General features: G+C 39.5%; 1 protein-coding gene across 3 annotated transcripts in view; it reads right to left on the reverse strand.

The window, feature by feature from the left end:
• Window positions 1–8,827, reverse strand: part of FREM1 (FRAS1 related extracellular matrix 1) — a 67,352-nt gene extending 58,525 nt beyond the window's left edge. For all 3 annotated transcript variants that reach the window (XR_003526328.1, XM_027635288.1, XM_027635287.1), the window contains exons 1-2: window positions 8,734–8,827; window positions 1,276–1,779 (exon numbers count right to left, since the gene is read on the reverse strand). Coding sequence is in view for 2 of the 3 variants with exons in the window: in XM_027635288.1 (XP_027491089.1) it covers window positions 1,276–1,506 (231 nt within the window). In the remaining variant the exon portion in view is untranslated. The remainder of the gene's footprint in view (window positions 1–1,275; window positions 1,780–8,733) is intronic.
• Window positions 8,828–12,115: the final 3,288 nt, after the last annotated feature.

The following is a 12,115-nucleotide window of genomic DNA, read 5'->3' on the forward strand; positions in this document are numbered from 1 at the left end:
TCACCATCCCTGGAAGTGTTCCAAACTTGTGTAGATATGATGCTTAGGGACATGGTTTAGTAGTGGACAAGGTTTAGTAGTGGACATGGTTTAGTAGTGAACATGGAAGTGCTGGGTTAATGATTGGACTCAATGATATTCAAAGTCTTTTCCAACCTTAATGAGTCTATGTTTATATGAATCAAGAGCCAACCTATACTGGGGAAGTAGAGGTGGGGTACCATGGTCAAAGTCCCTGTTCTGGCAGAGAACAAGCCCTGGGGAAGTTTCAGCAGATGCACTACATTTCTTGGGGCCAATCTCTAGAGAAGATCAAACATTGTCTTGCTCATTGCATCACCTCCTGTTTTCCCTGCCTATGCTCCTTAGCAGTGCTGATTCAGCTGAAATACTTGTCAGTGGTCTACAAAAGCAACAGTGATGACCAAGAAAAAAATTGTGAAAAATCTATTGAAACTGGTACTCCTGCACCTACCTTCGCAGAAACTGCCAAAAACTTGGAAAGGATGTTTAAAACTATATACATATATAAATACACAAAAGTGTATGCTGTACAATAAACAAAATTTTTCAAAAAGACAAAACCTGTTTTCCTATGGTTTATTAAAACCATTCATCTTCTATCTATCCCATTACCTCTTCACGTCAATTACTTTATAATCCTTCCTGCTATGACTCAGGTGAGGCAATTTGTAAAGCAGATGAGTAGCAGAACGGTGATACGTGAAATACATCTCATTATTCCTACAGGCTTGACATTTGAACAGAAAACGGGGGAGTTTAATGTATTTGCCATCTGCTAGCAATTTGGATGTTGCAGAGCAGAGCAAACAATGGTGTACACAATGTGCTTATTGTATGTGATTATTTTTTTCTTAATTGCTCCCTAAGTAGTGGCTTCGTGACTAAAATGCAAAATGCTCTGGTGGGGTATGCATTACCCAAGGGGCACTCATTACCCTCATGATTGAAAAGCAAGCAGCTCAGAGGCTCAAGAATATCTCCTAACCAAAAGTTTTGAAATACTCATTCTTTGCTTGTGAAAGGAGACTCTGACCAAACTCACTTCCGTTCACTCATATTACTGAGCTCAGTTTTTGGATTTCCGTGTTGCAGTTCTCTGCCAGCTGTCTGCTTAAGCAAAAGGCTAAATCTCACAGATCATCCAGTTTCATACCTTTTAGTCACTACCCAAAAGAAAAAAAAACCAGTAAGGTAGCTCTTTCTAGTTTCTACCACATGAACACTCAAAGCAGCACAATGGAGCCCAAATACCTGTGGAGTCAGTTTTCCAACTCTCTGCGTTATTGGCTCATTAATCACAACTTCAACTTTGCAGACATCCTTCTCTCTGGGGATGGAAAACTTGAGGTCATCTTCTAACAGGAAGACAGACTGTCCCTTCATCACTTTCACCCCACGGTTCACACTGATAAAGGAGGAACACACCACTCTTAGCATGACAGGCAGCAGCAGAAATAACCAGCTTTTCTCAAAGGACTTCATATTATAAGGGGATGCCAGCCTTTTCCACCAGTGAAAAAAATTTCTTAACAAAAGGAGTCTTCTTTCTCCACAAGCAGACTTTTGCCATATAATGAAGCACCAAAATATTAGTTGCAGGTAAAAACATATGACATGTTTTCTATTAAGAGTCACTCCTTGACTGAAATTTGGGCAGGACCCTTTCAAAATATCCTTGGAATTTTATAAAATTCATTGGTCAAGCCTGACAAAATGATGAATGTGTTCTCAGAGTCCTTTTAAGGTTTGTTAATCCTGAAAAAAATAAAAGAAAGAAAATTGCTATAAGGAATCGAGTAACTATTGGGATTAAAAAAACCCTACAAAGACACACACAAAAACCTTCCACCATTTCTTACAGTTGCAGTTCATTTAAAGCAGCAGCTTAATTTTACCCATATTAGGCCTGGTTGAGATGGAGTTCATTTCCCCACAGCTGCCCTCACAGTGCTGTGCTTTGCTTTGGTGGCTAGAAAGGTGTTGATAACACATCAGTGTTTTGGTGACTGCTGAGCAGCACTGGCACAGCATCAGCTCTGTAACATCCCCCCCTAGGGGAGGGAAAGATCCTGGGAGGGGACACAACCAGGCCAGCTGACCCCAACTAACCAAAGGTTAGTCATATGATGTCAGCTCAGATATAAAAGCTAAGGAAAAAAGAAAGAATGGAAGGGCATTTGTTGTTCATGATGTCTGCCTGCTGAGAAACCGCTCCATGTTCTGAAGCCCTGCTTCCCGGGAAGTGGCTGGATATCTCTTGCTGATGAGAAGCAGAAAATAAACCCTGTTATTTTCCTCTTCACTTGTGTGTGTGCGAACTTTTGCTTTAGTAAACTGCCTTATCTCAACCTATGAGTTGTTTTCCATCTTATTCTCTCTCCTCTGTCTGGCTGGGGAGTGATAGAGCAGCTTGGTACCTGGCATCCAGACGAGATTAACCCACCACAGTCTTGGTGCCATGACTAGGATCGTGAGGATTTTGAGATAAGGATAGTAACTGAGAGAGGTAATGGCCAAAACAAGTCCTGAACATTGCTGGAGAATGAAATGATCATGGGGAATTTTTGTTGTAATTGTAGTGAAGGGTCAAGGGGTAAATTTTGTGTGAATTGTCCATTTTCGTTTGGTGTTATAATGATGTTATTTTTGGTTTTGTGCAGGGAATTTTTGTTATGTTAATGTGCTGACTTCTTATTTGCCACAACTTTACCTCCAACAGTGATCTTTCCTGAAAGTGAATTAAAACCCAGATCCTTGTATGTCTTTATTTTTTTCGTTGTTGTTCACAGGTTTGACTCCACTGTTTCCAGCAGAATGACCTTCTGAACAGCCTATAATTGAATGGACACATCCACCCAGCTTTAAATTTCACTGGAAACCAACCAGCAGCTCAGAAATCATTTAAAATTTTTCATTTCCTAAAGTAAGACAAGACAGATCACTTCACCACACATTCAAGACTGACTAACATACAAATAAATTATATATATATTTAAGTTTGGGACACCAATCTTAACTCTGGTTTTCTAGCAATTTATGTTCCCGTTTTGTTTTAAAATATTGCAGCCATATCAGTCTGAAGAAAATCTGAGGGAAAATGTAGAATTCTAACAACCAGAGGAAAAGGAAATTCTTGGTAGAAAATGTTTTAAAGTGTTTCATTAACAAATCGAAATCTCAAATAATTTTAAAGAAGTTTATTTACACAGACAGGTTTCACTAAAATCTAGTTATGGAAATATACCCAAAACACTTTCTAAATTTTGTTTCTTTCTTTGAGGTTGGGTATCCATAGCACTTCCTGAGACAGCACTCCACTTTCTAAAATTCACGGTTTTGAAACACAGTCTGCAATTCTATAAAGAACAGCTAGGAAAAAGGGGGAGAAAAACATATTACACTTGAGACTCCAACTGTGAAAGTATGCTTTGCAGCAAGTGCACCCTTTTAACCTGAATATCTGACTGGCATTTATCACGTAGTGCATGGATTTCTAGCATTTATCAAATATAATGCATTTCCTTAAAGTACCAGCTGCAAAGCAGGGAGAGAGGTTCTGAATTAATACCTTCTGTATTGCTGTGTCCTTTTTTTACTTCCTACACTGAACAAAGTGAAGATAGGGCTGAGGAAAGTGAAATAACCACTCTGACATATGTGTCACAAAGTTGTTCTGAGGAAGATCCTGCCACAAGGACTGCAAAGGATTTTAAATCTTTTGACACCAGCCCCTACCTGATGAAGAATCAATGCATAAGTCTGAGCTACTTTCAGAGAAGACGCATTTTCTTAAGCCCTAGAGGGGCTCAGATAAGATGAAAATAATTAGGAATTTTAGATTCTGGCTAGGACCTGGCAAAGTGCTAAGAGGCAGTGAATGATTCTGAGCCATAGACCTGGTGGTTTACTGCTCATGACAGTGCCAGTAACTCTGTGCTGCATAATGGCAGGCTGGGGCATTGATTTATGGTGCAAAAAGCCTTAATTCAGAGGGCAGAGGGCACCTCAGGAGAAAAGGTAAAATAAAAGCCTGGAGAGTTTTGACTTTCTCCACTCCCACCTGAATAGCTCCTGTAAAACCACGTTATAGTTCAGAGACAGCCTAATCATCATTTCACAAACAGCACTGGTCAGGAAGGATATTGTTCTCTTTACACACTACATACATGCTTAAAACAAGGGAAGGCAGCTGCCTCTCTCCAACAAGCACTGGCAGAGTCATTCACACAGACACTTCTGCACCTCAACTCTGCTACAGCCCAGGTTGCTCTGTTACTGGTGCCTGCCCCATAAAACCCAGGACAGAGTACAACTAAAAACCTCAGGCACAGGCAGTAGTTTCTTTGTTGCCTTTTCCTACCCTGCATCAAACAAAGAGCAAAAAGTCTCAAAGGGGAGCCAGGAGCATTTTGACCAAGTTCATATTTGTTGTGTGAGGCATTCTATGAAACAAATTTGGTTATGTTGTCACTGTCTTGCTTTGACTACTTTTACTTGCAGGCACAGCTCCATTGTACATGGTTTTGCCCCATATGTTCCAGCCACTGGCCCCTACTTGTCTGCTGAGCGCTGTCTCCTTAGGTGGCCAAGTGAAGATCTTAGGAAGCATAACCTCTCTTCATCAATCACTTATCTAATGTTAGAAAAATGAAACGGCAAGAGACCTTTTCAGCACAAAATGGCAATAAAAATGAGAAGGTTTTGGTGTGAATGCCATCATATTAGCATCTTCACACGGTATGAAGAAAGTCATTGCTTCAGCAAAGTCATGTGTGTGCTACATAGTACTTACTCTGATCAACAGTAACAGTGAGCTGCTTCCCAGCAGCTATACAACTGCTGGTGATGCCATTGCCATATTTTGTGGCTACTTTGAACTTCCTTACATTTGTTTTTACTTCTCTGCCCCTAATGTCACAGCTGAGCCTGATTCATCCCTGCTATTCCTTGGCATGTCATCTGCGTACCCAGAATGGACGTACAACTAAGGCACTACAAAATCTAAATGCACCACAATATTTCAGATGTACTGAGTGGCTTAAAGAAATAATGGTGTTCATGAGCAACACACTAGGAGAATCAGTATTGTGAAACTAAGCTGTTTCCTTATCCACTTTCTGTCTATATGGCAAAACAACTAAAATAACTCCAAGTGCACTGTGTGAGTACAAAACTACCAGCTTTGGTCCCAGAAGTAAACCAGTCATGTCAGTTCAGTGATATATCATATATTAGTTGTTATTCCTCAGATGGAGCACATGATTTATGAGGAGAGGCTGAGACAGTTGGATTTGTTCAGCCTGAAGAAGAGAGGGCTTATTGCTTGTTTTAGACTTCTAACAAGAAAGTGCAGAGAGCCTGGAGGTGCACAGTGAAGGGACAAGGTGCAATCCACAAAAACAGCAACACAGGAAATTCACATCAGATATTAGAAAAGAAAAAAAAAAAAGACAATGTGATTATGGACAGTGGAATAGGTTTTATGGAGTCCTCTTAGAGATATTTAAAAAAGCAACTAACCAAGGCCTGAGTTGCCTGATGTAACTTTGAAGCTGTACTTGCCATAAAAGTTGGCTGTTATTGGAGCAAGAGGTGGGAGCAGTTACAGTTTTTCACCCTAAATCGTGTGGTAACTCTAAGCAGAAATGACAGAGCCAACTGATTGCCAGGACCTACATTAATTACCTGGTGTAGTTTTGGAAAACACTGCATTATACCCTGCCAACTCTCCCATAATTCCCATAGCATCCAATATAAAACCCTACTGGTATAAAAAACTGTGTTAACAAGTAAAGAGACCACCTTTCCCATAATTATGGGTAGGTTAGCCAAGCCGACACTGAGATTTGGAAGCCTGGAAAATACGTTCTGTAGATGTGTCCAAGGCATTGTACAAGGGACACTAGGCAAGGGGAACTCTAAGGAGCTACTCTGCTGGCAAACTCCTCCCCTGCTCTGCAGATGAGCCCAGGGTGGGAAGGCTGAGGCAGAAGGGGCCTGTGAAGAGGCAGTGAATATGACTGTAGAGTTAATGCAGTGACATACCAAACTTGGGACAATGTAGGGGATGGTTTCCGTGGACTTTAGATGTGGTTTGTTAAAAATTTCCTTCAAATGCCAGAAGAACTGATTTTCCCTCAGGGTTTCTGGTGCATATGTGAGAAATGATGCAATGGTTAATTACAAACATTAGCATTCTCACCAAATACAACTGGTAAGTCTGATTTTGAGGAGAGCTAATTTGATGTAAGTAAAAAACTAATCCAAATTACTTAGATGGCTATCTACCAGCACCCAAAAAAAAAAAAAAAAAAAAGAAAATAAACTCAGAAACGGCACCACTAACTCTCAGCTGAATAAAGAATCTGTAATCACTAGTGAACTTGAGCCAAGTCTCTATGACACCCAAAGTCTACACTGGGATTTGGATGAGACTTTGAGGGTTTGTCTGTGTGTGACAAAATCTCTGGTTACCTGGGATATTCCACTGAACAGCTGGATCAAAAATTGCCCTCTTCTTTTTCAAAGTTGGAGGGGATAATGGAGAACAATTGTTGTGGGCTGGGAGTTGCACTGATTTGTTTTAATGAATATCAGAAAAAGTTTACAAGAAACAGAAAGAAAATAGGATTTTTTTTTTTAGAATGGGTTTAAAGAAAACAAGTGACAGCCTTCCAGGATTTCTAGGAAACAAGACGAATATTATTACAGCAATTAAAATTCAGCCCAGGGCAATGAAAGGATTGTGGGTATTAAATCAGCTCATACAGTCACATAATGGTTTTAGATAACATTTTTCAAAACATCAAATGCAATCCAGCTATAGTTTAACTTCACAACCAGCTACTAGAGATCTTTCAATACTTTTACAGGACTTCATAATGGTAGCAACTAGAGAAAGAAATTATGCACTTTATCAGGGAATGTTTAGCACCTTCCCAAATGTAGTTTGGGAAAATTCAGGAGCAACTGACTCCCAGGTTCAGGGTTTTTTTCCCAACTGCACAAAAGGCATCTGAATCAACCCAAGACATGTTCTGTGAGTTGTTAAAGCATGAAATGTTATATGGACACCCTAGCTACAGTAACTGTAGCCCACACAGCCATTACTATGAGATAAACCAATCTGTGTCCATAATCTGAGATTATGAATGCCACATAATCTCAAAAAGTGAGAGAAGCAAAGTTAAAGTATTGATGACAAATGATGCACTCACTCCCTCTTTATGCTCAAACAGGTACAGGCAAGTGGATTGCATTTTTAATGCATCGTTAGTTTAGTAGCATGTGCTATTTTGTTGCCATCTGTAAATTCACAGTCTGATGGAGATAATGATAGTTTCTTTTCCCCATGAATAGATCAAGTCCTCTTGGACTGTAGTGTTATCATAGACATATATGATCAAGAACACTTATCATACACTAATATTATCAAGACTACTTCAAGGACTGCAGAAAAAAAATGAACATAAGAATGAACAGACAGGAGGTATTTTAATTTAAGATTAAAATCTATTCTGGAACATATGTTCAAAATCTAAATGTTCCCAGATCCAAACTGCCTCATTATCTAGGTTAAAATGATCTGCATGCAGTCCACGTTCCATGCAAAAAAACTCCACAAACCACAAAGGAAGAATCGAGAAGAAAATGCTGGCAGACACACAGCAATAACACCTGTGTAAGAAAAAAGAGCTGGGGCAACTTCTACAGGTGTGTGTAGTGTTCTACTGCAAAAACAACTGGTAGTTTACAGTGCCAGTGTCTCCCAGTGACACCCTGGACACGTCAATAGAGATGCATTTTGTCTAAGGTAAAGTGCAGTGCCGAGTTAGCTGAGATGACAACTAGCAGAATTCTCTAACTAGCAAAAATATAAGTGGAAAAATCCCCTTTCAATAACTGAAGAAACTGTGGATAATTATCCACAGAATTTGTTGGAATGTCTCAGCACAACACAGAGTGACAGTAACTAACCTCTAGAACAGAGAGTTTGTTTTAGAGTTTGGTTCTAGATAAATACATAGAAACCAGCAGGAAATGTAAAAACCATGCAAGCACATATATCTTAAGGAACACACGTAAGTGTTCATCCATACAACTAGTGAACATCTGCCTCATTCAGATGAACCAAGTCAGTTGTCTGAATGTACATGAAATTGTGAAAATGCAGACAGATCTCTACTGCAAAGTAAGCATACAATTTAAAACATGCATTTAAAAAACAAGTTATCTCAGTTAAATGAAATATATCCTATATAAAGACTAAATAATATGAAAAGTTTTCATTGTATTTTTCAATACTTTTTTATTGTATTTCTTCTAGTGTGTCTTATTAGTAAGACAATTCCAAGCAAAGAAATCTTGCTTAGTGCTGCCAAGCTTTTATAAAAGATAAAGCCACAAAGTTTTATTAGATTTGATGGAAAAAAGCCAACATAGTTGAGAAATCTATATCAACTTGAACATTAGGATAAAGTAAGTTGCTTGGAATCCTTGACTTTCAAGTTAACTTTTACTAAACAACTGGCAAGAACTAGTGCCTTCTTTCCTCAAAGGTAGAACGGAGTTTTCATCCATCTCGAGTACAAAAATTACTGTCTGACTGCTTGGCTGCAACATTCAGCAGCAAACTGAACTCTGCAAGCACTATTACAACCACAAACACAACAGTATTTGGTGTACAACAAACTTGAGTCTGATACTTACAGGTAGCAGTGTTTCTGCAGGAGGCTGAACATGAGAGCACACTAGAATAACAGGAAAAATGTAAGTCACTGACCTGGGAATCTCTGGTTTAAAAGGCTGGCAGAGAAAGAAATCCAGTGAGTGGGCGACAGAGAGAAAGCAGAGAGGGGGAGGGGAGAGATAGATGAAATTCCAGTCTTTCTGGTCAGCTTGGCTGTAGCTTTCTCTGTACTGAAAATCCGGGATAAACACTCCTTGCTTGTAAGACTGACTGCAGAGTCTCAAATCATAAATACTTTCAGGCTCCCTACGATAACAGCATTCAGAGATGCCTTGTAGTGTTTACACTCAGCAATGCTTCTCTGGCAGCCAGCCCCAGATCTTCCTTTCCCCTTCTGCTAGTTAAGTCTGTTGGGACTAAAAACTGAGCTGCTGTTATTATGCTCTGCTCACTTATTTCTCCCCACTTCTGTGTTTATTTCCTTCAAAACACACACACACAGACACACAGATACACACACACCACCCCAAGAGTATTCAAATTTTAATCTTTTTTTCCCCATTCAGAACAGCAAGAAAGAGGAAGGGTATAGAAAAAAATCGTACCAATCATAGAATACCTCACAGAATTCAAGATATCTCTCCAGCTGCCTCTCATGAGATTCACATCAGATTTGCACATTTGACTGGCTGGTGGGATTCTAAGTAAAATTTGCTACCACACAGTGGGTCATTGGTGCATCCTGAGGGATAAACCTGACAGTCCAAATTTTCAAAACACAGAGGTTGTATTGCAAAGTCACAATATAGGGAGAGGCTATTCCATGTCCATCTCACCACAGGGACCAAAAGAGCTTTTAAGCATAGGGGACAAAAAGATTTTCAGCCCAGCTGCAGGTCATTGTGACAAGGGTAAGAGGGACAGCACAGGGAAGAGCTATTGACTCCCAGGTTACCTGTGCAAACAGGGGCCAAATCCAGCATAGCTGTAACACTTAGCATGTTGTCTTCCCTTGCTCCTCTTTGAACAAGAAAGCTGACCCTCACAAGGAAATAAAACCACACTATAAAAATGCAAAACTGAAGTCAATAGTAAGAAAGAAAAGAACCAGCAGATGTTCCTGTGGCATGACTTAAAGACAGATGAAGAAAACAGACAGCTGTTAAAAATGAAAAATAACTCAAAGCTATACCATGTGTAATATGATACAATCTGGCCTATATTTGCTTATGAGAAAATACTAGTCAAAAAAATATTTCCTTGAGGTACATCACCAATATCAGAGTGGCATACTGGCCTGGATTTCATCCTGTACATTTTATCAAGTTTCAGAAAACTTGGAATAAGTATTTATCTCCTCTGAGAGATGTATGCTAACCTGTGTGTTTGTATTTTTGCTTGCTGGAAAATAGCTTCTAATTCACTGTGATGAATGGCCTGTTTGTATTGTACAGTCATCTAGTTAGGATCATCAGCATAACTGTCCTTACAGCATAACTGTCCTTACAGACTGATTAAAAAAGTGGCAGCTTGTTTTAAGTGTCAAGTCTGTGACCCATTAGTCAATAACATAATGGTAAACTAGTTTTATTTCTCCAGCAATAAACTTAGCATCTCATTTCTTATTGTACTCTTTAACTACAATTAATTTGTGCAATCTATCAAGGTCACGTTATCTAAAGGATAGACCAAAATTACCACATCTTTTCTTGAGAAATGCCAGAGCACTGAAGAGCACTGAAGACATATCTTTTGTAGACATACTCATTCTTTTCATTTCAAAGTTTGCCCACACAGGAAAGAGAGTAGTTCAGCTTCCCATGGATGAAAATTAAGCATGGTATATATTTTTTATTAATTACTAGTAAAATCATGCAGTCCAGACTGTTGACATGAAAATAGTAAGTTAAAAGTTTTCTATAAGCTTTCTTTAACAAGATATAGTCGAAATCAGCCTCTTTCTTTACAGGCTCTTATTTGGAAAATTAAAAAAAATGTACTTGAGGCACATAGCAAGCAAGAACACATGTACATACCCCCATACCCACAGGCACCTCATACATAGCCCTATCCTTTCCCTTTGATTTTGACTGACCTTGCTAAGTGATGGCCTAAACCTGCATTGTCTGCCATCTGCACAGAGTGTTTGAGAACATGATGTTCTCAAAGTAACAGAAGACTCACGTTCATCCTAAATCTGGAGGCTGTTCACAGGAAGATCTGTTGAACTGTGGGGGAAAATATATATAATTATTTTCCAGGTATTCACTACATGACATAAATTTTATTATGTGAGCAACAGCACCTAGTTGCAGCACTTCACTCTTCAGTCCCTAATGCAGGCTGAGAAGAACAGAGTGAAATATCATGTTTAAAAGGATGTTAAATGTACCTTCTTCTCCCTCTCCAGCCTATATATACACTCTGTCCATAAGGATTCACTATGGGAAGGCCCTTGAGTGCACTATGTTCTTCCTAAATACAAGGTCTGACAGCGAACACAAAAGAAAGGGTAGACAGGCTGACAGAGAGCTGATCCTGCAAGTGGCTGTCAGCTTGCTTGGTGACTTGCCTAGTGGGTCCCATGATCAAGATAATAAAAACACAATAATCATGCCATCAAAGAAACTCAGCGTGGTTCCTATAGAAGAAACAAGAATAATCTGGGACTACCAGTGCTTGTGGCTGCGTTTCTTTGCAGGGCTGTGCATCACCATCACAACTAAGAGGGCAGTGCTGCTGCTCCAGCCTGTCATTTTCATTCACAATAATCACAAGGGTTTACTAGCACAAAGTTAATAATGAAATTCATGAGCAAACAGTACTCTGGTTATTCTCCTTCTTTCTCCAAAAGCTTTTTCTGGAGCATTACCAAGGAAGCACTATACAAGATATTCCTTTGAGTTCTTTCCTAGGAGACTGAGGATCTCTTGCTTGTATAACCAACAAGAAACATGCTCAGTTTTCATAGTACAATGCAATTAATGTATAAAACACAAGAAAGGAGCTAGTTCTTGGTACTGGGAGCACATCCATTTCCTCTTCAGCTTCTGAGACACTGAAAAGCTTCATCTAAGACTAAGATACCACAGAGAGCTTCTCTTCTTGGTCAAACCTTCAGTGGTGATGCTCTGGAAAAGTTGCTGCAATAGCAAACTGAGTAGAGAGAGGCCTACACAGAAACGTTACAGTCTTCAGACTCCTTGTAACACATACTACATAACCTCATACTTTGGCACATAGTCCTTTGTGGTTTTGGTGACTTCAGTAAAGAACCCAATGGTTTGTGGCCTGGTGGTCAGAAGATCTGTACTCAGGTGACAACTATATCCTTACAAGCATGGACATGAAACAAAGCAGCCCTTGAGATTCAGTAGTACAACTGCATGAGGGAAGAGCAGT

This window comes from Corapipo altera, unplaced genomic scaffold, assembly GCF_003945725.1.
Source record: "Corapipo altera isolate COAL_440 unplaced genomic scaffold, ASM394572v1 61411, whole genome shotgun sequence".
In the NCBI taxonomy this organism is placed as follows: Eukaryota; Metazoa; Chordata; class Aves; order Passeriformes; family Pipridae; genus Corapipo; species Corapipo altera.